Below are 20,777 nucleotides of genomic sequence, written 5' to 3'. Positions count from 1 at the left end.
CTCCAGATCTGCTCAGGCAAACCCACAGAGACGGCAGTGAGGCGAACGGTGTGAGTCGACTGGTGCAGAAGCAACGTTAGACGATGTCAAACCAAGGGGTTACCGTGGCAGCCATGATGTTTATCAAGCGGGTATGCGGTGAGGCATCACAAGTAACGTTATGGGTGAAAAATGTGTGGGAAGAAACCGGTAAAACATTTTTGGGACGTCTCACATTTAGGAACGATTTGTATCGGATTTCCTGACGAACCTCAACTCTTTACATCTCACTAAGCATGACAAATTGAAATAAGTTCGACCATTTCCATTCTGATGTTTAATCATTTTTTATTTATCATAAAAAAAATTTGTTTACAGAGACATCAAAATATATTTTATTTCTGGTTTCATGAGTTGCAGGCGGTTTTTATTTCTGATTTATCGTTTTTGCTCATCATATTTTATTTAAGATATATAAAATATCTTCTGGATTCAGTATTAAGTGTTCCTAACAAAATTAAAGTTCAATGATCACTGTTAGGGCAAACTTGCATTATTAAGCCATTATTACTTTAAAATAGTCTCAAAACAACATTATCATTTATTGCAATACGTTCTCTGGACGCTTCATCACCCAGTAAAATTTGTTATTGTGAAAGTTATTGTCTACTGATATCAGCTGTTGGTTTACTGGGATTTTAAGTCACTCAAACAAACAATAAAATAAAATAAAAAACTCCCTAGTTATATGTGTACATCTTGTGTAACTGGAATATAGTCTATGTTTTTTGTTTTTTTTTTTAAAGTAAGCAGAAGTTTTCCACACTAACTTTAGTGGGGTTTTTTGTCGTTTAAAAATGTTGCTGAAGAGACTGTATTTGCTGCTGCAGTTTTCCCAGACAACTTTGGATTCAGGGAAAAGCTACACAAAGAGCAGCTGAATCACTAGTCATTACATTTTATGATCTTAAAATAAAGTTTATGAAGGGGGAAAGAAACTTTTTCTAGATGTTTTCGTCAGGAGATTATTAGGATTTTAAGCCCAATTCTAAAATCATACTAAAACAAACAAAATAAAGAAAAAGAAAACATGCTTGTGTTTTCTTTCTACTGCACCAAAAAGCTGTGCATAAATACATTGTCAGCAGGAGCACGTCTAGAGTTTCTCTGTAGCTGCGTTGAGTCAGATGAATGTAGAGAAGGATGGACAGATAAGACTGCAATGAATCAAATTTAGAGAAAAACTCAATAATCCCCCACAAACAAACCAACAGAGACATAATAAATACTTAAATAATGTATATAAAAAGATAAAAATGTAATTTTCCAGCCTGCCATGATAGCGTCTTCACTTATAGCGCCAGAACAAGAGCAACACAAAAAGTGTGAGCGGTGCCGATATGTGACCAATTCTCTAAAAATGGCTGGAAAAAAACAGGCAAATGGTTGTGACCCATGAGGAAGAACATGCTAATAAAACATGTTATGTTGATGACCATGTGATCAGCAGGTGGTGAGAGAGCGAGTCATGTAATGACCAGAGTGGACAAAGAAGGGGCAGCTGGAATCAATATTAACAGAATCAATATTTGGATCAATATTTGATTTATCACGCTATTTATTCATATTCAAGAAAAATAAGTTCCTTTCAATTAAGCTGCTTGATCTCCGGAGTCCTGACAGGTAAACTAATATAGTTTGTAAATTTTTTTAAAGTCTCAAATTTTAGAAATAAATTACCCACATGAAATGCTAGTTCTGGATAAGCAATAGCAACCTGCCATTAGAAACAAACAAAACAACAAATAAAGTACAAATTTCTTTTGAAAATTAAGATTGCAGCTGCTGATTCTTTTCCCACACAAACAAAACCCAGAAAAGTATTTATCTGGATGACAATAACTTTTTATAACAGCTACTTTTTATGTGTTTTAAAATTAAAATACCAGAGCAGGTGCTTTTTGAGTTCAATGTGTATTTCATTATTAATTCACCAGTTGGCCGTTGCATTTGTTTTCGTGTTGAGTGATAAAGTAACAGAAGGAATAATAAATCAGAGGTTACCACTCTGTCGGCTCGTTACCTTAGCATGATGGAGGTCGACCCCGTACATCGACAGCTTTTTGGCATTTTCCAGGAAGTGGATTTCGGCTTCAGCTGGTGTCATCCCCCTGCAGCAAAAACACAAGACAAATACTAGCTACCGAAATATCTTCGTGAATCAAAACAGAAAAACAATCAGTGCATCTACATTTAAAATCCAATCAGAGACTCTATTATATGCTGCATTTGTGCAGCAAATTAGTTTTTTTTCTTATGGAAAGCTTCACCTCCTAAAACTGACAAACATTTGAATTACTGTTACTATTCTATTTACAAGTTTAACTTTCTTATAAATAAATTGTTTTAAGACGATGCACATGTAAGATGATGATGATGATGATTATTATTATTCCAGTCCTTTCTAAGCTCTTTCTAAGAGAGTAAGTATTACACATAACTCATTATAATGAGTTGTGTGTTTTTTTCTTGCTCAAGAGAGCAAGAAAAAAAACACAAAGATCATTGCTAAATACTCTATCCTTTCTAAAATGTATTTTGTATTATCTAATGTATAAAAGCTTCATGCTTCATAAATAAATCTCGGGAAACTGGATTATAAATCCTGTCCTATGTGGATCATTCAATGTATTAAGTGTACTTTTTTTTGTATTTAGACCAGTGATGTCCAAAGTGTGGCCCGGGGGCCGTTTGTGGCCTTCTGGATAATTTTATTTGGTCCCTCGTCCATAATTCAAGAATGGAGCGAATTTGGGATTAATTTGAAAGTTTTACAGACAAATAAAATCTTCTTAAGCATTTAATAACTTAGATTCAAGACAAAGCATTTTCCTGTGTTAATGTTCCCATTTTCATTGATTACGCTTTGCTAAAACCATCAAACGCTACATGTTTGTTACAAAAAATGAAAAAACAAAACAAAAAAAAAACAAAAAACCTGGGAATATGTTTTTATGACATTTAAAACAGCAACTGTGCAAGAAATGTGTACAATTTGGATCAACAATGATTTACAGATTCCAAATTAAACTACTTTGCTGTATAATAGCATCTATGCAGTATATTATTGAAGAGATGAAAACAACAAATGTCTTAAGAAATAAGTCTTTAATTTAAAAAACAAAACATGGCCATCGAGTGCTCTCCACTTGGCAATATTGGCCCAAATGGCGAAAAGTTTGATTACTGACTTAATCAATAAATGCTTTCATTAATAAAGCATAACAAAACCACGGCTAAAGAGTCAGACACCAACTTGTAGGTCTTGTGGAGCTCCATGACCTTCTCCTCCAGCTCTTTAGTCTGGTTGGGCGCAAAGCGGATTTCGCTGATGTAGTCGCTGCCCAGCTCGTCCAGGTCGTAGTCTCCGAGTTCAGACTGCACCGTGTAGGAGCCCAGAAGTGTGTGGGTGGCAAAGGAACAAGGCAGGCGACCCGAAACAACATCATCCCTCAGCTGCAAACACAGGTAGTACCTGTGAGGAAATACAGACAAGCAGGTTTCAAACCACAGTGGTATTCTCATGTCGTACTCGGTTTAGCTCAAGCTCCAGAAGAATATTAATTACTTTTAATTAACTTCACCATGGACTGTGGCAGTCACTTAAATTCTCTTCCTAACAGCAGAATAATTAGTCCTAGAAATCAGTAGTAATTAGAAAACATGATACATGACCTTTGTAAATCAGCAGCTGACTCACCTTGTTAAGTCCTCTCTCAGTTGCGACGGGTCCGGCGGGTAAAACTTGACGTTAAAAGAAAAGTTCCAGGGTCCGTCTGCGACGCAGAAAGAGTGAGAAATAACCACAGTTAGGATTTAGCAGGTTAGTGGTACAACGGGTTAGTCACTGGGATTTGGACGTACTCCGGATCTGCTTCTTAAGCTCTTTGGAAGGGTCCAACCAATTCTGCAAAACCACAGAAGGAAAAAGTCACAACCAGTTTCTACACAAATTACATAGAGATGTACTTCTTAAAAGTAGGAGATCTTAACCAGTGTGTCTCACTGACTTACTTTCAAAATCTAATCTAGGAAGAGTTACTGTACTTCAGCTTGAATTAATATGTTATTGCTTGTGAACAACTTTATAGTTTCATAAGGGTGGGAGGGAATCACAAGTTAATTGTTTTCAGATTACCTTCTGACTCTCTATGTCTCTGTATGTGATGCCAAAGTAGTCCTTCTCCAGCAGGTTCAGGTGTTCACACACCTTATCAAAGAGCACTTGGCCTTTGGCTCGTTTCTGTGAGAAGAAAACCCAAAACTTGTTTTAAACTTGTCTCAATTCATATATATCCTTGAAATAAAAAAATACAGTTTCATCCAGAGTTTGAGGGCAATGCAACTTATTTAAAGGTGACCTATTGTGGTTCCTTGAACGGGTTAGGACAGGCCTATGAGCGATACAAAACATGTTCACTACATTTTGGCACAAAATCATCCTTGATGAGATTTTAGTTTGCTCAGTTATGCCTATTCTGAGATGTTTTAGGGCATCCTGTCACTTTAAATCCAGATACGCTGCTACTGGCCACGCCCACCAACTCAACGTTTACACTCGCACATTAAAAGCAAAAGTAGAGCCTCCTGCACAAGGATTCAGAAAGTAGTTTCAACAACAAAACGCTTGTCTTTTCCAGCAGCCATTGTACTGCGCTTACAGCAGTAAAACCAGCTGGGGTTGCTTGGGTTGCTAGGTGACGGCTCAGTGTGACACAACAATCAGGAAGTTTTTGAAACTGCTCATTTTCCAGACACCAAAAACCAGTAAATTTTAGCCAAAAATGCTACGTGTTTTTTTAAGTGGTTGGGTTGTTTTTAGAAGAAGCTGAGACACAAATAAAAGCATGAAAACAAGGAAAAAGTGAATTCTGTATAACGGTTCCCCTTTAATGTGTTTGATTGCCGTTTACTTTTCTTTTTAAACAGTGCTTTTACGAGTGACGTCTCATTTATGTGATCAAAACATCTACACTTAAATTTTGGGAAAATATTTTGTCTTTATACATGCAGAAGCACCCACAAATAATAGCCCACTTCACTGAACCCTATTGAAAACCTCCTGGTTTTTCCACCAAATACTAATTTCTGAACTCTTCCTGATTGTTGTTTCTAAATCAATACAAACTTTTCTTTGCATTATTTGAAAGCACATTGTTTTTTGACCATTTCTCGTTTTCTGCAAATAAATGCAAAATTTTTACTTTGAATATATGTTGTCAGAAGTTCATAGAATAAAAGAAAAAAGTTCATTTTACTCAAGCAAATACCTATAAAAAAGTAAAATCAGAGAAACTGATCATTGTAAGTGGGAGCTGTATACGTTAGCTTCCTTTAGCCTCACCTTTGTGTAGGTTAAGAACAAATTATATTTATAATATAGAGATATATAAATAAAGAGAATATAACAATAAAGAGAACATGGCGAACACGTGCTTTCCACATGACTGGGAAAAATCACATACAGACAGAATAAAATGTCAAAAGAGAAAACTTATCAGGGTTATGAACAGAATTTCAAATCTACTCATTGCAGGAAGACAATCCTACCCAGTCGTCTCTAAGGAAGTCAACAGTCAGACGACTTCTGCCCAACCTCTCAAACGCGGCACTTGAAGCTGGCTTTACAGACACGCAAACAAAAAATGCTGCGATGTACAAAACCTCTTGGATCAGTCAAGCAGCTATGGAAAAGATAAGGACCCAGTAACCAGAGTAAGCAAGAGGTGAACTGTCTGGATATCTGCGCCAGGGGAAAACAAAAGAAGCTGGAAGGTAAACTGACCTCAAATCAGATGAGGAACATTGATCTTGATCAACTGTGTCTAAACATAGAACGTAAACGGGAACAGACTCACAGTGATCTTGTAGGAGAAGTGAGACTGCACAGTCAGACACTTATTTGGAAAACAAAATACCATTTTCATAACCCATTTCATCTGAAGGCCACTTTCTGCACAAGTCGTTGCACAAACAGAAAGTCAGCAAATAAAGTTTTACATTTCTCAGCTGCACCACATCATAAATTTAAGACGCTTGACTAATAGTGGCCAAAAATAAAGAGAATTGTGAGGATACTTTCATCCTGTACAGCCACATACTATCCAGTAAGCACAGAAAGAAAATTCTGAAGGTAAGAAGACCTTCACAAATTTAATATCATCATCTGGGAGATGCCGGGAATTTCATTTTCCCTCTATCACAACCTAACAGAGTGAGAAGTGCAGCTGTGGGAGCTTCAGCAGCTTCGTGTCGCAGAGAATGATAGGAAACGATTAGCCTGGGCTGCTTCCCACAGGGGCCAGCTGAGCTGAGCTGGAAAACTACAAGGTCAGGGGGATAAAAGTGTCAAGACTTGACGTCCCGGACCAGTCTAAGATGGGGGATGGAGGCTGGAAGGAGGAAGCCTCTCTGGTAATTAGTTTTCCGACCTCAGCTGGACTGGTCCTGTCTCATCTCTGCTGGGTTTAAGCTGAACTGGGACGATAATTCAATGAAGATGACTACACACAATAACATCTTCACAATTCAAAAAAACAAGAAAAAGAGAGAGAAGAAAAACCACAATAAAAAATGTAATGCATGTTTAGTATTCTAGCTTCATGTCTTCTCCTGTCAGGCCCACATCATTTAAAAAAGAATACATCGTACACACAGTATTGGTTTCAGAAAGGTTTTCATCCACATGAATTCATTCAAATCCACCCCTGTTGTTTTAAACATGCCAGTCCCATAGGGGGCAGTGTAGCACAAATCTAAAATCTATGTCAGCCAATCAAATTGCTTCAAAACAAACAACTTCCTGCTAGGACTTAAACATGGCGCAGGGAGGTTTGTTTGTGTGGACAGACATACGGGTTGGACTGCTTTTAAATGGTGTATTAGAATATAAAGTTATTAAAACACAAAACAATGTCAATCAGGAATCATGTTAAAGCAACTCTGTGGATCAGGGGCAACAAACTCATCAAGATCAAGATCATGAATGCTCTTAAAGGGCCGGTGGTGCCAGAACTTAACAAAACCTGTTCACAAAATATCAATAAATTCTTAAAATTAAACGATATTATTGAACATCTTTTCAGTTCCTCCAGAATTTTGTGATTCTTTGCTATAAAAATCCAAGTGTTTGTTGTACTAACCTGGAAATATTTGCAAAAATGCAACTTTTATTACTTCCTGCATAGATCATGGACAATAATCTGACATCAGTTAAAGCTGAGGCAACTTTTTGGTACAAGTAAGAAATAAAAATTCTCAAGAAACTGTAGGGACTGATTGATATAATTTGGCAGTAAACAGATAAAAACTGCATTGATTTGATTGAACATAATATTTATCAGATTTAGTGTTTAGTCTAGCATCTAGAGGGCCACACAGAACGATATGGCGGCCCGGATTTGGCCCACGGGCCTCGAGTTTGACACATGTGATGTAGATAAATTGGCACAGATTGTAATGTGCGGAACCCCAAATCTCCATTTTCCCCATGTACACACAAAATATTGAGTTTTATCAAATCTTCACTTTCATTGGTTTGGTTTTTAGGGGCATAAAACAGAGTTTTTGTATGGATGAAAGGCAAAATGATAAAAATGTATTCTACCTGTAAACTGAAAATTAAACCACAGGAAATTCCTACAACAAATTAAAATGCAGGATCTGTCTCAAAGGTGCAAAGATAAATAAGCAATCCTTCCAACTATTTTACTGTGGTGGGACATCACAACAAAGTTTCTCAGCGCCGCAACAGGAACAGTCGGCTAACCTCGGCATCCGACCCCCTGCTGAGGAGGAATCTGCTTAATAAAAAGGTTTTCAGAGGAAGGTCTGAGCTCCTGTTCAGCCTGGACACATCCGAGAAATCTTCTAAGGTTTTCTGTCTCCAAACGTGGAGAAAAGCTCAAAGGGATGCAGCATTAGTGAAATGCCACACAAAGGTCTCAAGATTAACTTTACAGGCAGAAAGAGGTGGGTATGTTGTGAAGCTCAAATTCATACATTTAAAAGGATAAAGCTTTTTTTATTTCAGGCTTAAGTTGAATCAATACAACTGTAGAGGTCAGTTTGTCTCATTTAAAGCTTCTTATTTAAGACAAAAAGACAGAAGTTTATCATTTCTGTCTTTTTTACAGCAGCTCTGATGTGCTGAGGTGTCCCATGAGGAGCTTTTTCCCAGACAAGACAAATGTAAATGTGCAAATCTATAAAATCAGATAGAATAATCAGTGTCCTTTATGCATTTGGCTGCAAAACCTGTCCTGCTAAATCTAATGAAATTTCATGTTTGGGTAGAACAAAGTCATAGCGTTGTACCGTCAGACCGTCAATTCCCGAAACCACACTCAAGAAAAAATTAATAAATAAAAATTATAAAAGCACAAGAGAGGTCAGTTCAAGCCCGCTGGACTGCGCACAGCGTAAAAAACTTGTGAGAAATTATCCAATTTCTTAGAACCGCCGGAAGGTTAATGAAAACAAAACCCCTCTTTAATCTTTTACAACGGCCGTAAACCACATTACTAAAAACATTTCACCTCCGCCGCCTGCAAAGACTGACCTCCACGTTGACGGAGTAGTCGGAGCCGTCCAGCAGAGCGATCTTGCACTGCATCATCTTCACCTTCTTCACGCCCCTCAGGGGAGACCTGGAGAGACGACTTGTGGATGACCTGTGGGATTCCTGGTCCTCCTCCTGCTGCTCCTGATAGAACAAGTGCAAAACTTTTATTAATCCACAAGTATTACGACTGTGGACTCTGTTTTTCTTTCCCATTAGTAGTATTCCTGATCCAATGCTTCTGTGTGCTATTGATGTCAAAAGCAGAAAACTAATTCTCATCTTTTCTGTAAAATGTACTCCAAGCACAAGCTTGTGTGCTTAGCACACAAGCTTGTGCTTGTGTGCTTGTGTGCTTGTGTGCAGTGGCTATTTTCTGTTTCCTAGAAAATAGCCACTGAAGCATCATTTGCTCCCAATACCTTCCAAGTTTGGAGTTTTGTGTCCTTTTTCCGTCTCTCTTTCATGTCGCAGTAACAGCAGATGGTCTGCCGGCGGTTTCTAACTCTAAAAAGCAAATAATTCCTTTAAATTGTTGCCACATATCTAATCTAGTACTAAATTACAATTTCCTCTCACATCTTAAAACGGCGAGGAATTGTTGCACTCAGATGAAAACGCTTTGAAAGACCAGATAAAAACTCTTCTGTTGCCATTTTATTGCGTGAATGTCCTCGCCTGGATTGTCACTTCAAGTTATCTTTGAGGAAAGAATAAAACAAAAACAATGTGTGTCACATTCCTGAAGCTATAAATAATAACTGGGACCATGCCGGAAATTTAATGAGGTCCCACAGAGAGTAGCTTGAGGTGTACCACCGTTTTTTAAAGAGAAAATACACTTTTCCACTTGGCCAAACCTGAATTTATCCTGAAAAACAAGCTTTAGAGAGGAGTATTCATTTCTTTTCTCACATCTCAGGTTATATCAATCAGCCTGCTCCGAGTTTTCACTGAAACTCATGTGGACAGCCTGTCCAGGCAGAGCCCAAACACAGCAGGATATTACTTGGACACAACAAAAATGTGAAAGTTTCACATAAACAGTTAGGCTCGTCACAATAACAAATTTTGCTGGACAATAAATTATCCCAGAAGCTGCTGCAATAAACACTTGATACAGAAAATGGGCTTTATTTTAAATATTCAAAATAACCAAAACTGAAACCATAAATAAAATGGATTATGAAGTGTCTGTAAACAAAACTGCCCTTTAAAAATGATTAGAATTGAAATGATGAAACACATTTCAATTTTTTCATCTTGCGATGAATTAATTGATAGTTTATTGCAAAAGGCTTATAAAAAACTAAGACTGTTTTACAGATGCTGTTGAGTAATCTCTGATGAGCAGAGGTGCTGCAGACGAATGAAATCGCAGCAGAAAGCTGTTGCTGGAGCCACTTCCTGGGGCATACGTGCCCTCGGCTGGAGCGCATTTCACAGGGATGACAGACGGCGTCGCGCCGTGGCGCTGGGACTTTCCTCTGGCTCGTTTCTGACAGACTACACTACAGCAACAACAGCAGTTCATCATCCATCAGTGGCTGCTTAGTGCAGCCCTGAACATTCAGAGCGCAGATTAAAGAGGAGGACGAGGAGGAGGACGTTATCAGGAAGAGGAAATAAAACTGGTTCAGTTTTGTCTGTTGTGAATATTAATGGAGAAAAAACCTGTTAAACCGACTCAGACATACGGCGTTTTCTAATCAGGCTCGTCGAAGGGCAACAAATCAGATCATGATTGAACGACAAATACTAGTCAGACTAGAACATTTACATCAGTGGTGTCCAAACGTTTTGCACCAATGATCAAAATCCCAAAGTTAAAATTACTCAGGGGTCAAATTTTATTCCCCCCCAATTAAAAAATATATTATTGACAATTATTTCTCTTTTACCTGCACAATAACAAATAAACTGTAATATTTTACATTTACTCTAAGATTTACAGCCATTTGACTTTTTAGGCTCATTAATTTCCATTTTCGATGTCCATAAAATGTTTTTAGTTTATCCCCAGCAATGAAAACACAATTTTTCTTCTGCAAACTTTTCTGTATTTAGCCATAGTTTGTGGCACGACTCATTACGAAATAAAAAAGAAAAAAAGGAGGATATAACCATCATCATCATCATCAACATCAAGTCATACTCAATAGTTTTTTTTAACACCTAAACAATGCGATTTACAAAATAGTGATGTGTAAAAGCTTAATGTGTTGCAGTATTTGACAGTTTACAATGGTAATATCTAATGTGTCCAGAGTATAATGTCCAGAGTAATATGTTTAAGCACCTTTTTTTCAACTTTTTAAAGTACATTTCAAGATCCTGCAGGGAATCCACAGAATAACACTTTTTAAATATTATATTGTCAAGAGTCAGCGATTAGAAATTATTTTTCCTAACAAAAGATAATTTTCTGAAACTAAAATCCAGCCTGGCCAGTGGATTTTTGTGGGAGAAGGGGATTTTAATGTGAAGAAGATGAAAAGTCATGAACCGTCCTTAAAAATAAAGTAAAACTTACATGGTTTTACTTATTCAGGTGTACTTAGTCATTTTAAGAACAATTATTCGGTCTAAAACCATCATCTCCTGAAAGAAGTTGAGCTTTGACTGCCAAAGTGCAACTTCAGTGGCCCCGTTTAGTCACTGCTCCCACAGTCAGGGAGTCGCTGTGTCAACCTGTTGGAATCCAGTTCACAAATAAGAAATATCGAAATGTTGCAAGTTGTAGCCAAATCACACGTTTATTTCTTGGAGAAATAAATAAAAGGCGCAGCAGTTAAAAGGAGAGCTGGCTCCATCGGATTTGAGGGTCGTAACAATAGAGGAGGACACTGAAATCATGCCGTCACCGCAATTTCCATTTTCCTCACAAAGAGCCGATTCATTCTGGAGCAATCATGTTGTGAAATGTTTCCTTTCTTTAAATGGACTAACACGGTTTATCTAGAACACGAAAGCTGTTTATTGATATATTCACAGGTTAAACCTTCGCTTTGTGTGTTTTCATGTCCGAGTGGAACCAGTGCGGAACATGAGGAGGCTGACCTGTTCTTTCCTGGCCGGGGTGCTGTGTCCGACTGCAGCTGGGAGCTGCTCCGGCTGGTTCTGGGGCGAGGCAGGGTCCGCCGCTGCTTTACTTTTCCCCTTCTCTGCCTCCTTCTTCGCCTGCGGCTGTTTGGCCTCCGAGTCTGCGCCCGATTCAGTTGTCATGGTAAATCACTGCAGTGGAGGGGAAAAGCAGAGTACAGGAGAAAACCCTGAGTCAGTCGACAGTTTATGAAATGATAAAGTGCCTCTTTAAAGGCCTTTCTGCAGATGAGCTTCCCTCTGATGCAAATGCAGGGATGCCTAAATATTGGCTGACAGCAGAGAAAAAGACCAAACAGACATTTTTAAAGTGTCTTTTTGATGATGCCTACCATTTGGTTTGCACAAAGGTTTTCTTGCTTAAATTGGACCAAAACACAGAAGCTATAGGCTTTAAACTAAATTAGGAATCTTGAATCTATACTGGTAATAATGTTAGTACTAGCATGTTGCTACCGATAGCAAACTTTACCCATTCCATTTAACTTAAGTTTAGGCATTAGCCTTCTATTACTGCTAATAACCTAGTAACACCATCTGCTGTTAAACACAGCTCATGATACAGACATGTTCTTTTTATGTCAACTATCATTAGCTAACATGCTACAAATTAAGTAACACAATAGTATTTGTTGATTTTATAGAATTAGCCAAAATGTCATGCTATCCTAGCCAACTGCCATGGTATCCTAGCAAGCAGATATTGTTAGCTATTGCGCCCTATCTAGCAGTAGCTAGCTAGCATGCTAACAGAAATTTATAGAATACCTTTAGCTGCATTGGGTTGTTAGCTAGCATGTTCTAAGCTAACAAAAGATAAATGTCTTCAGTCAAACTTTTAAAAGCTAGTAACCAGTATGTTACCCCATCTATTAGTCTACTAGCAGTTTATATAGCATCTAAAATGTTACAAAACTGAACTAAAATGATTTGAAAGTATATGAATCGCAAATGGAAAAAAAAAACTAATTTGTTTAGGAAACAATGACGATTTGAGCTTATTATGGATGTCAAACCTTATTTGATTTGGATTAAGCACAAAACTGCATCAAAGCAGATATTTTGAAGCTTTTTGTGAAGACGTACGGATCACCGAGATCAGAGATCATTAAGGGAACATTTACCAATTTAGATTTGTGACCAGTAATTAAGTACTTCTCCTCTAATTCACTCATGAGTACAAATGAATTACTTCAGAGCAAATTAAATAAAATGAAAATATGGACTTGTCTTTCAATCATTTATGAAGACAGAGAGATAAAGAGAAAAAGAGGACAGAAGGACATATGAACGGACGGATAGATAAATGGATGGATGAATGGACAGATAACTTTTTGAGAATTAAATAGTGAATAAAAATCAGGAAATACAAATATTTTTAAATAGTTTCTTCTCTTTTTTCTTAGGAAAATCCCCAAAATAAAACTCCAGCCTTTTACAGAACATTGTCTATTTTTGGATCGTTTTAAAGCCAGAGATGTTCCACACAAAAGGCATTTGCAGTATTTTTAGAAATTATTACAAAATTAGGGTACAGTAGACGTAGTCTTTGTGTATCATCACTATTTCCAGTGTGAGAAGATTTAAGGACATGCTACATACACTGGATATGAGCCCTTGCTGTGCAGAATGTTTACCTAGAGGAATCTGAAGTATCGTCTTTCATCGTTTTTCTTTTTGAAACGCCAACAGGCACAGATGTGGCGAGACCTTCACTCCTGGTTTTCGAGAAGCCGGGACAGATCTCAGTGAGCTGCTGGGGCGAGGGAGGGGTGCGTTTCTGTACCCCGGTGTGTTGCTTCACTCTCCACGTCTATGTTGGGGTTGGTAGTACACATGCCAGTCATTCTGCTGCTGGCCCGTTTCTCCCGCAACTCTATTTATAGGGACGTGTTTTTACCCTCGTGGTGGGAGGACCTCTTACTTCCAGCCGTCAACAACACTTTGGAACAAGGTGGTCCCCGAAAATGTCAACGTGTGCAACAAAACCCAGAAGGGTTGGATTATTTTTAAATGATTCAGGAGTAGCAACTACGTCTTACCAATTTTGACCATCTTCAATCCATGAACTGATTATGCCACACCTTAATTTGGTTCATCTTACTCGCTTCATGCTCTGTAATGGGGGATTATTTTTAAAGACATATTCCCTGACGAGCTGCTTCTTTTAATCCCACGGGAATTAATTAAAACAAGGCTTGTTTGGACTCAAGAAGCCAAAGAACTCGACTACAGTAAAGCGATTAAACGTTGACTGAAGGCAGCAATAAATCTCGAGTCTCGAGGGGAGCCAGAATTATGAGTTTTAATGTCCAAGGGTCAGTGAACGCAACATGCTGATCTGACTCTTTTCAACTTTCGATGCTATAAAATCCCTATAAAGTTTACCGGATCCAGACAGCAGGCCTGACTCAAATCAATGCGAAGGAATCACTGAGCCAAAAGATCCACATTTTAACCCCGACTTTCAAAAAAATGAAAAAATAAAAAATTAAGGCAGCACTGAGGTGAACTCGGGCAAAATTAGCAACCATAGCCTCTGCTTTGTCGTGTCACGTAGAAACCAGCTGACAGAGGACGACCGCACAGTCGACCTTTGCATCCATTAACCCTCGCAAGAAACAGGAACTATGGAGGGAGGGAGGGGTGAGAGGAACATCTTAGCACCATAGAAATTGAGGAAGAATACGTTCAGTCACTGGTGACAGGCGCTCTTCACAGGGCCACACAACAGCATGAACACTAGTCCTGTGTGTTGCTCCTCGCCATGGGACCGCCGCGTACATTGTGCCCTGAAAAGCTGCATTCACAACGCATTTAATGCCTTCGATTACAGACAATTGTTTAATATCAAGTACAGACAAAGGTAAATCTAGTAAATGCTTGCTTGAGAAAACATTTAACATGCAAGTTTACTGAACATTTTTGCTGTTTTGAAGCTTCTCAAGAACACAGGAAAATTTCACATCTAATGTGAAATCAGATGTAATTTCTAATTACAGCTCTTATAACTCAGAGCTATAATTGTGGAAAGGAAACTCTAATTGTAAAAGAAGAACAACTATTTCAACAGCTTATGAATTAGAGCAGTCCTGTTTGGTTCGCTTTAACTGAACTCTGGTCCATTTGTCTGGACAGTTTGGTTCGTTTGGGGAGGCGCGATTGTCTAATTGAACACTGATGTGGACCAAAAACACAAACTCTCGTCCGCATAAAAACCTCAGTCTCATTATGTGAACGCCAAGTAGACCAAGTCTACAGTAACAGCGCAAGGCATTCTGGGTAAATACACCAAGATGTTCAGGCTATTAAAACGTTATCTGCATCAGCCCCTTTGGTGTTACAAGAACGCAAACAGAGAAGAGACAGATGTGGCCTTCAAAATAAAAGCGGTAAACACTTTAAGGAGATGAAATTAAAGTTTTTTCTGTTGACCGCTTGTTGTGTCCCAGAGGTTTATATAGGACCAAATAGGTTTAAATGAATCCGGTGCATTATTCACTCATTTGGAAGCAATAAGATTGTAGTTGATTTTTTCCCCCACACACTGCTGACACAGCTTAAATTCAACATTGACAACTTGCATGGAGACTTTTGGCATTAATTAACCGACTTCTGCTGAGTCGGTGTAGCCTAATTGTAAGTTGATTATTAAAGCAAGACCAGAGGAAGGCAGATAGCGGATAATACTCCTCCGATGAGAATTATCCACGTTAACAGGAGGAGTAAATTCACAGTGACTGGCGCCACTGACACGCCGTTAGCTGGACGTCACTTTCGTGTCCTTCCTAACGCTGTGGCAGCGGCTGATCGGAATGAAGCTCCATTACATAATTGGTCACTGACACTAAATGTGCCGTCCATGCATATAAACCTCCATTTTAAGCTCCACTTGCGATTGTTCTGCACACTGCTGGAAAGCGGCCCGTCGCGTGCGCGTCGACCCGCATGCGTTCATGTGAGGAACGCGGGCGCTGCCATCTGTGCTGGCCGCCATTAGGCAACGAAGTCACAGCTGGACCGGTCTCTGCCAATTAAGCCCCCTCCGGCCGGTCCCGCCGGGGGAGGAATACTTGTCGTTTTTTGACACGCTGGGACCCGTCCTGAGCAGGCCTGAAGTCCATGTTGAGACCCCGTCTGCATGGCTGCAGGACGGACAGCTGTCACACCAAACGGCTGCTGTAACGGGAAACCGTGAGGCTGCGCTGGACGCTCAGATATGACAACTGTTCAGCAGCCAAAGGGCTACAAAACCCTTCCTTAAATAAGTGCAACACTTATTGGAAACAAGGTTAATTTGCAATATTTGTTAGCATTACTGATAAATATAAATACAGCTCTGTAAAAAATGAAGAGTCCACTGCACTGAACTCCATTGAAAACCTCCTGGTTGTTCCACCAAATATTGATTTCTGAACACTTCCTGGCTTAAAACATTAATATTGTTGTTTCTAAATTATGAACTTGTTTTCTTTGCATTATTTGAGGTCTGAAAGCTCTGCATCTTTTTGTTATTTTGACCGTTTCTGATTTTCTGCAAATAAAAACTACATTTTTGCTTGTAATTTCAGAGACGTTATCAGCCGTTCATAGAATAAAAGAACAAAGTTAATTTTACTCAAACATATACCTATAAATAGTAAAATCACAGAAACTGATAGTTTTAAATGTCCTCTTAATTTTTTATAGAGCTGTATATTTTTATTTCAATGTTGTATAACTTCAAAATTTAGTAGTAGAAAACGTCCAAATAGATCCAAATGACAAAATCTTAATAAATCAAAAACTGATTTTAGTCCCAAACCTGCAGATACATTTCAAAAAGTTAGACGAGCAACAGGCCTGTCAATATAAATCGTCCCAAAAGTTACTGCGACAAACAATAATATTGTTGTTTTAAGAACATTTTCAAGTAAAATATTGGTAATGGCATAATAATGCAAGTACACCCTCTCAAAGATTAACAAACGTTAATTAGGGGCATGCCATAGCAATGCATAAGGAGAGCAGTACTGACTTGCGAAGCAAGTCAGTACTGCTCTCTTTATGCATTGCATGGCAGGCACCTATTGTTCTACACCTAATAGAATGTCTCTTTATTTATTTTTCTTCCATTACCGTTAATGCGGCTCGTACCGCTGCGTGCCCACCCACAAAAGTGGTATCAAATCGTGCGGCTCGATGCCGAGAAGGGAGCTATTATTTTTATTGGGGATCGGAGTTAAAATGATTACATAAATTAATAAAAACGAAAAAATTTGAGATTTTGTGTCTCACAGAATCAGTAATCTTTCTCTATGAAACACACACACAGGACTGTTTATGGCTGACTCAAAAACCCTTTTTAACTCCCCCTCACAGGCATAAATATCGCCCTATTGGTCTGAAAGTTGGTCATAACATAGATACACATGCCTGCTCATGTACAATGTTTACAAAAATTTGCTAGGGCTTATGCTTTTTGTCAGGGTCCTTCAGACTGACGCCTGGTGTCTCCCAAGTATAGAAACTGTGTCTGAAGAGGATTTTCCCGCTCTTTGGCTCTCACAGCTGCAGGGGATTAATTACCATAGCAACAGAACAGTGTCTGGAACTGCAGCTCCCCAGGACTGCACTGTAGGGTTTACTGGTATTTACAACTGCTTGTGTTTTCAGCATTATACTACTGATTCAAGACTATAACCATTACACATATGTCCCCCCATGTTAAAATCTGACATAAATAAGAATAAATAGTTGATTAAAAGTCTATGGACAGAAAATAACGTCGCTGCTCCTTTAAGGAACCAGCGGCACAGACGCAGCGCCTGCGATGCTACAGATCACAAACCTGACAGAGAGAGCAGAAGAGGATTCGTAGGAAAAGAGCGGTGATGCTCAGCAAGGCAGTTCATTAGCATTTGTACAAAAGTTAGCATTTCACTGTCTATGACTAGTGCACTAGCACTTTTACCTAAAGTTAGCTTTTACCTAATTTTCTCATTAATTAGACATGTTTAGTATACTGAATAGAGTAGTAAAATTAAAACAACATGGTCGTGTTGCTCCACATGCTACTGCCAGCATTTAAGCTAACATTAGCATATTGGCTAATTTTAGCTTATGCATCAATTCTAACATAATGAATGGTACAACTACAGTTTATTAAACATGCTTCTGCCTCTCCAAAGGTTATTGACTACGTTGCAGCTTTCTTTAGCATTAATGCTAATTTTTAACATCATAGCGCTGCGTCAAAACCCACGGGCACACTTTGGCATGCCCCTTTAAAATTTCTGCAGGAATTTTCTAGTTTCTAATTAACGTTTTACACTGGAACTGGAAGTCATTTGAAATATTAAAATTAACAAACAAAACACCTGGATAAAATGGATACTAAGTCTCTGTAAACAAAATTATCCTTCAAGAAAAAAAAAAAATCAAGTTGGTTGAGATCAATCCACCAAACTGAAGACTTTTATCATCCAGGTAGAAAGTGAGAGAACGTTATTATTGTTGTTGTTATTATTTTGTGACAATACTTCTGTGCATGGAAGTCTGACTGCAGTCGCATCATTCAGTAGTAAGAACGACCATGAAAAAAAACTGAGAAAGAAATGTGGCATTAAGACCTTATAGCGTAACCTTAAATAACCTCCAGGCATCACCGTGGCTCTGTCCTGCCTCTTTACACACTGATTTAAACAACTCAGGCCTGTTTTCAGCCCAGTTAATGGAACTTTCTATGAAACCAGCAAAGATAATTCTTTACTCAATCACGGCTAAACACAGGAAAAAGTGACTCAGCAGAAAAACCTGCAGGGATTTCTCCACACAGTCAGAAAAAAGTTCACTTTGAATTTATGGAAGTCATTCCTGCAGCAGCAGTTTTCTGGTTCCTTCAAATAAGGAACCAGAAAACAGAGTCTAGGTGAATGAATGAAGGGATGAGCAGCTGGTCAGAAGGATAAACGGGTGGATTAGACTTTAGAAAATGGGATAAGAAGAGAATCTGAATGTACTAATGTTTTCCTACATACTTTTGCAGAGGTTGAAAACAACAAAGAAACATTTTCTGTTTTCTTATTCATTTATTGGCCGCACAATACAAATGGTGTGGATGCCATTAAAATAGTTTAAAAAGACATTTTATTCCCAAACCTGATGCTGAATTTAGTGACTTAAATGCTGAAACTCTTTGTGGTGGAGTACGAACGCTGTGACGAGAGAAAAGATGAGACGATAATCCCGGTTAATCACGGTCGAGAAATCATCGCAATCTTTTCCAACAATATCCCACTTGCATGTTTTCCTACTATTGTGCCGCTATAATTTCAGAATTTAATCAGTTCAAAAAAACTTTTATTGTCATAATCTGAATTTCTTTCACATTTCTTCCCAGACTGAGTTAAGAAAAATGTCACCAAAGCAAAAGCCATTTAATTTTTAGACTTTAAAAAGATTTTAAAGTCTAAAAAATTGTAAGAATGTTGCATTTCTTACAATATTAGCAGAACACTGGCAACTAGACTGCATAAATCCAGCCATGTAGTTAATAGCTGCAGAATGAGTCAGATGGATGGTGGTTTTTAAATCAGTCAAACCTTCATTAGGCTGCTGCTCAGCTCAGTTTCTGCTGTCGGGCTGTAAAAACCAGTCTGAAAAACAAACCATCAACAGTGAACCCTCAAAACTGGATGCCGCTGCTCTGCAGAGGAAAATCAACCATCTAACCAGACTGAAGAGAGCAAGTCTGGTGAGATTTCAGATACATCCAGACGCATGAAGGCCGTGCAGCGAGTTGCACAGACAGAATATCTTGTTTGCTTTCCCACACAGTTCACGGCCTTTTAACACATTACACGGACAAAGCTGCACATTTGCAAGCAGCTCATAAAACACTGCAGCTGCTTTTCTCCACAGCTGCAGGAATACAATGGAAGGAGAGCAAAGTATTCTCACTTAAAAAAAATACAACATAAATAAAGAGCAACACTGGTGATGATGTTTGTGCTACAAGTTTCAAGCAAGAATCTGAAAAGTAGCTAAACTTGGCAACAGGTTCAATCCGGCCAGCCAGACAAAGCTGCTGCGCGTAAACACCAAAAACTAACAGTCTCCTCAATTAATTAAGTTGAAAAAAGAGCTTATGTGGGTATTTATTCCCCAGATCTTTGCTCTAACTGAATCCAGACATGTTAATTTGAGGCTGCGCCCAAACAGACTTGGAGTGGCACTTCTAAGAGCACATTTTCAGGGAAGGCAGTCTGGTCACATGAAGGTGACTCAAAGCAGAGCGCTGTTTTTGCTGAGGAGGCCATAAATCCTGTCAGCTCACATTGCTGCGTTTACATTCTTAGCATTGCTGAATTTTGCACCGAGGCGTTTAGGGGTTCAGCAGGGAGCCAATTCAAGCCGACTGCGTGTCGGAGGGAATGTGGAGGATCGCAGTCGACTCCATTCGGTCCAGCTGTTCGAATGTTTAGACAACGAAAAAATTAATGTCTGTTTCTACGCAAGATTAGAGGTACGGATTTAAACATTGATGAGAAGCCAGCAACTTCTTACAGAGGAGTTGAGAGACGCCAGAAGGCTTTACACATTTCATAAGATTAACTATGAGTAATCCGCAAATCAGCTGTGACCTCACGGCTAACACCGACAGCTGTTATTAAGAATAAAAAGCATTTCAGCGAAAGTTCAACTCATAAGGGAAACAGAAAATAGCAAGAAATCTGGGTATTAGGGCCCCGCTAAGAAAATAAAAAAATAATACAATTAAGAGAGTAGTCATAAAATTACAAGAATAAAGTAATTAAATTACGAGAATAGTAATAGTATTATTAGTCTAAAGTCATATTACGACTTTATTCACATATTATTTAAACTTTATCCTTGTACAACTCTATTCTCATAAAATGATTTTGTTCTCGTTTATCCTTGTAATTTAGTTTTTCATTTGTTTTTAGCATAGCCCTAATAATCCTTCATATGATCCCGTTGTGGGCTGTGAAAAGTATTTGCATCCTTACAGCTTTCTACCATTTCTTTTTCTTTTCTTTTTTTTGCATTAAAAAGTAGAAAATGCAGTTTTAAC

The 20,777-nt window shown here is 38.5% G+C and overlaps 1 protein-coding gene across 14 annotated transcripts in view; it reads right to left on the bottom strand.

Moving 5' to 3' along the window:
* epb41l3b (erythrocyte membrane protein band 4.1-like 3b) overlaps positions 1 to 20,777 on the bottom strand; it is a 67,427-nt gene that overhangs the window by 30,666 nt on the left and 15,984 nt on the right. For 12 of the 14 annotated variants that reach the window (XM_081598675.1, XM_081598687.1, XM_081598674.1 and 9 more), the window contains exons 2-8: positions 11,660 to 11,833; positions 8,600 to 8,743; positions 4,178 to 4,282; positions 3,904 to 3,946; positions 3,740 to 3,815; positions 3,296 to 3,514; positions 2,063 to 2,150 (exon numbers count right to left, since the gene is read on the bottom strand). In XM_081598675.1, coding sequence (XP_081454801.1) covers positions 2,063 to 2,150; positions 3,296 to 3,514; positions 3,740 to 3,815; positions 3,904 to 3,946; positions 4,178 to 4,282; positions 8,600 to 8,743; positions 11,660 to 11,824 — 840 coding nt within the window. In that variant the 5' untranslated portion in view covers positions 11,825 to 11,833. Of the gene's footprint in view, positions 1 to 2,062; positions 2,151 to 3,295; positions 3,515 to 3,739; positions 3,816 to 3,903; positions 3,947 to 4,177; positions 4,283 to 8,599; positions 8,744 to 9,021; positions 9,107 to 9,178; positions 9,300 to 11,659; positions 11,834 to 13,338; positions 13,468 to 20,777 lie in introns of those variants that run through there. The other 2 variants (XM_081598677.1, XM_081598676.1) reach the window with 2 other exon arrangements.

Source organism: Poecilia reticulata, chromosome 17 (genome assembly GCF_904066995.2).
Source record: "Poecilia reticulata chromosome 17, P_reticulata-male-v2, whole genome shotgun sequence".
Lineage (NCBI taxonomy): Eukaryota > Metazoa > Chordata > Actinopteri > Cyprinodontiformes > Poeciliidae > Poecilia > Poecilia reticulata.
This window is presented reverse-complemented; position numbering and strand designations above follow the sequence as displayed.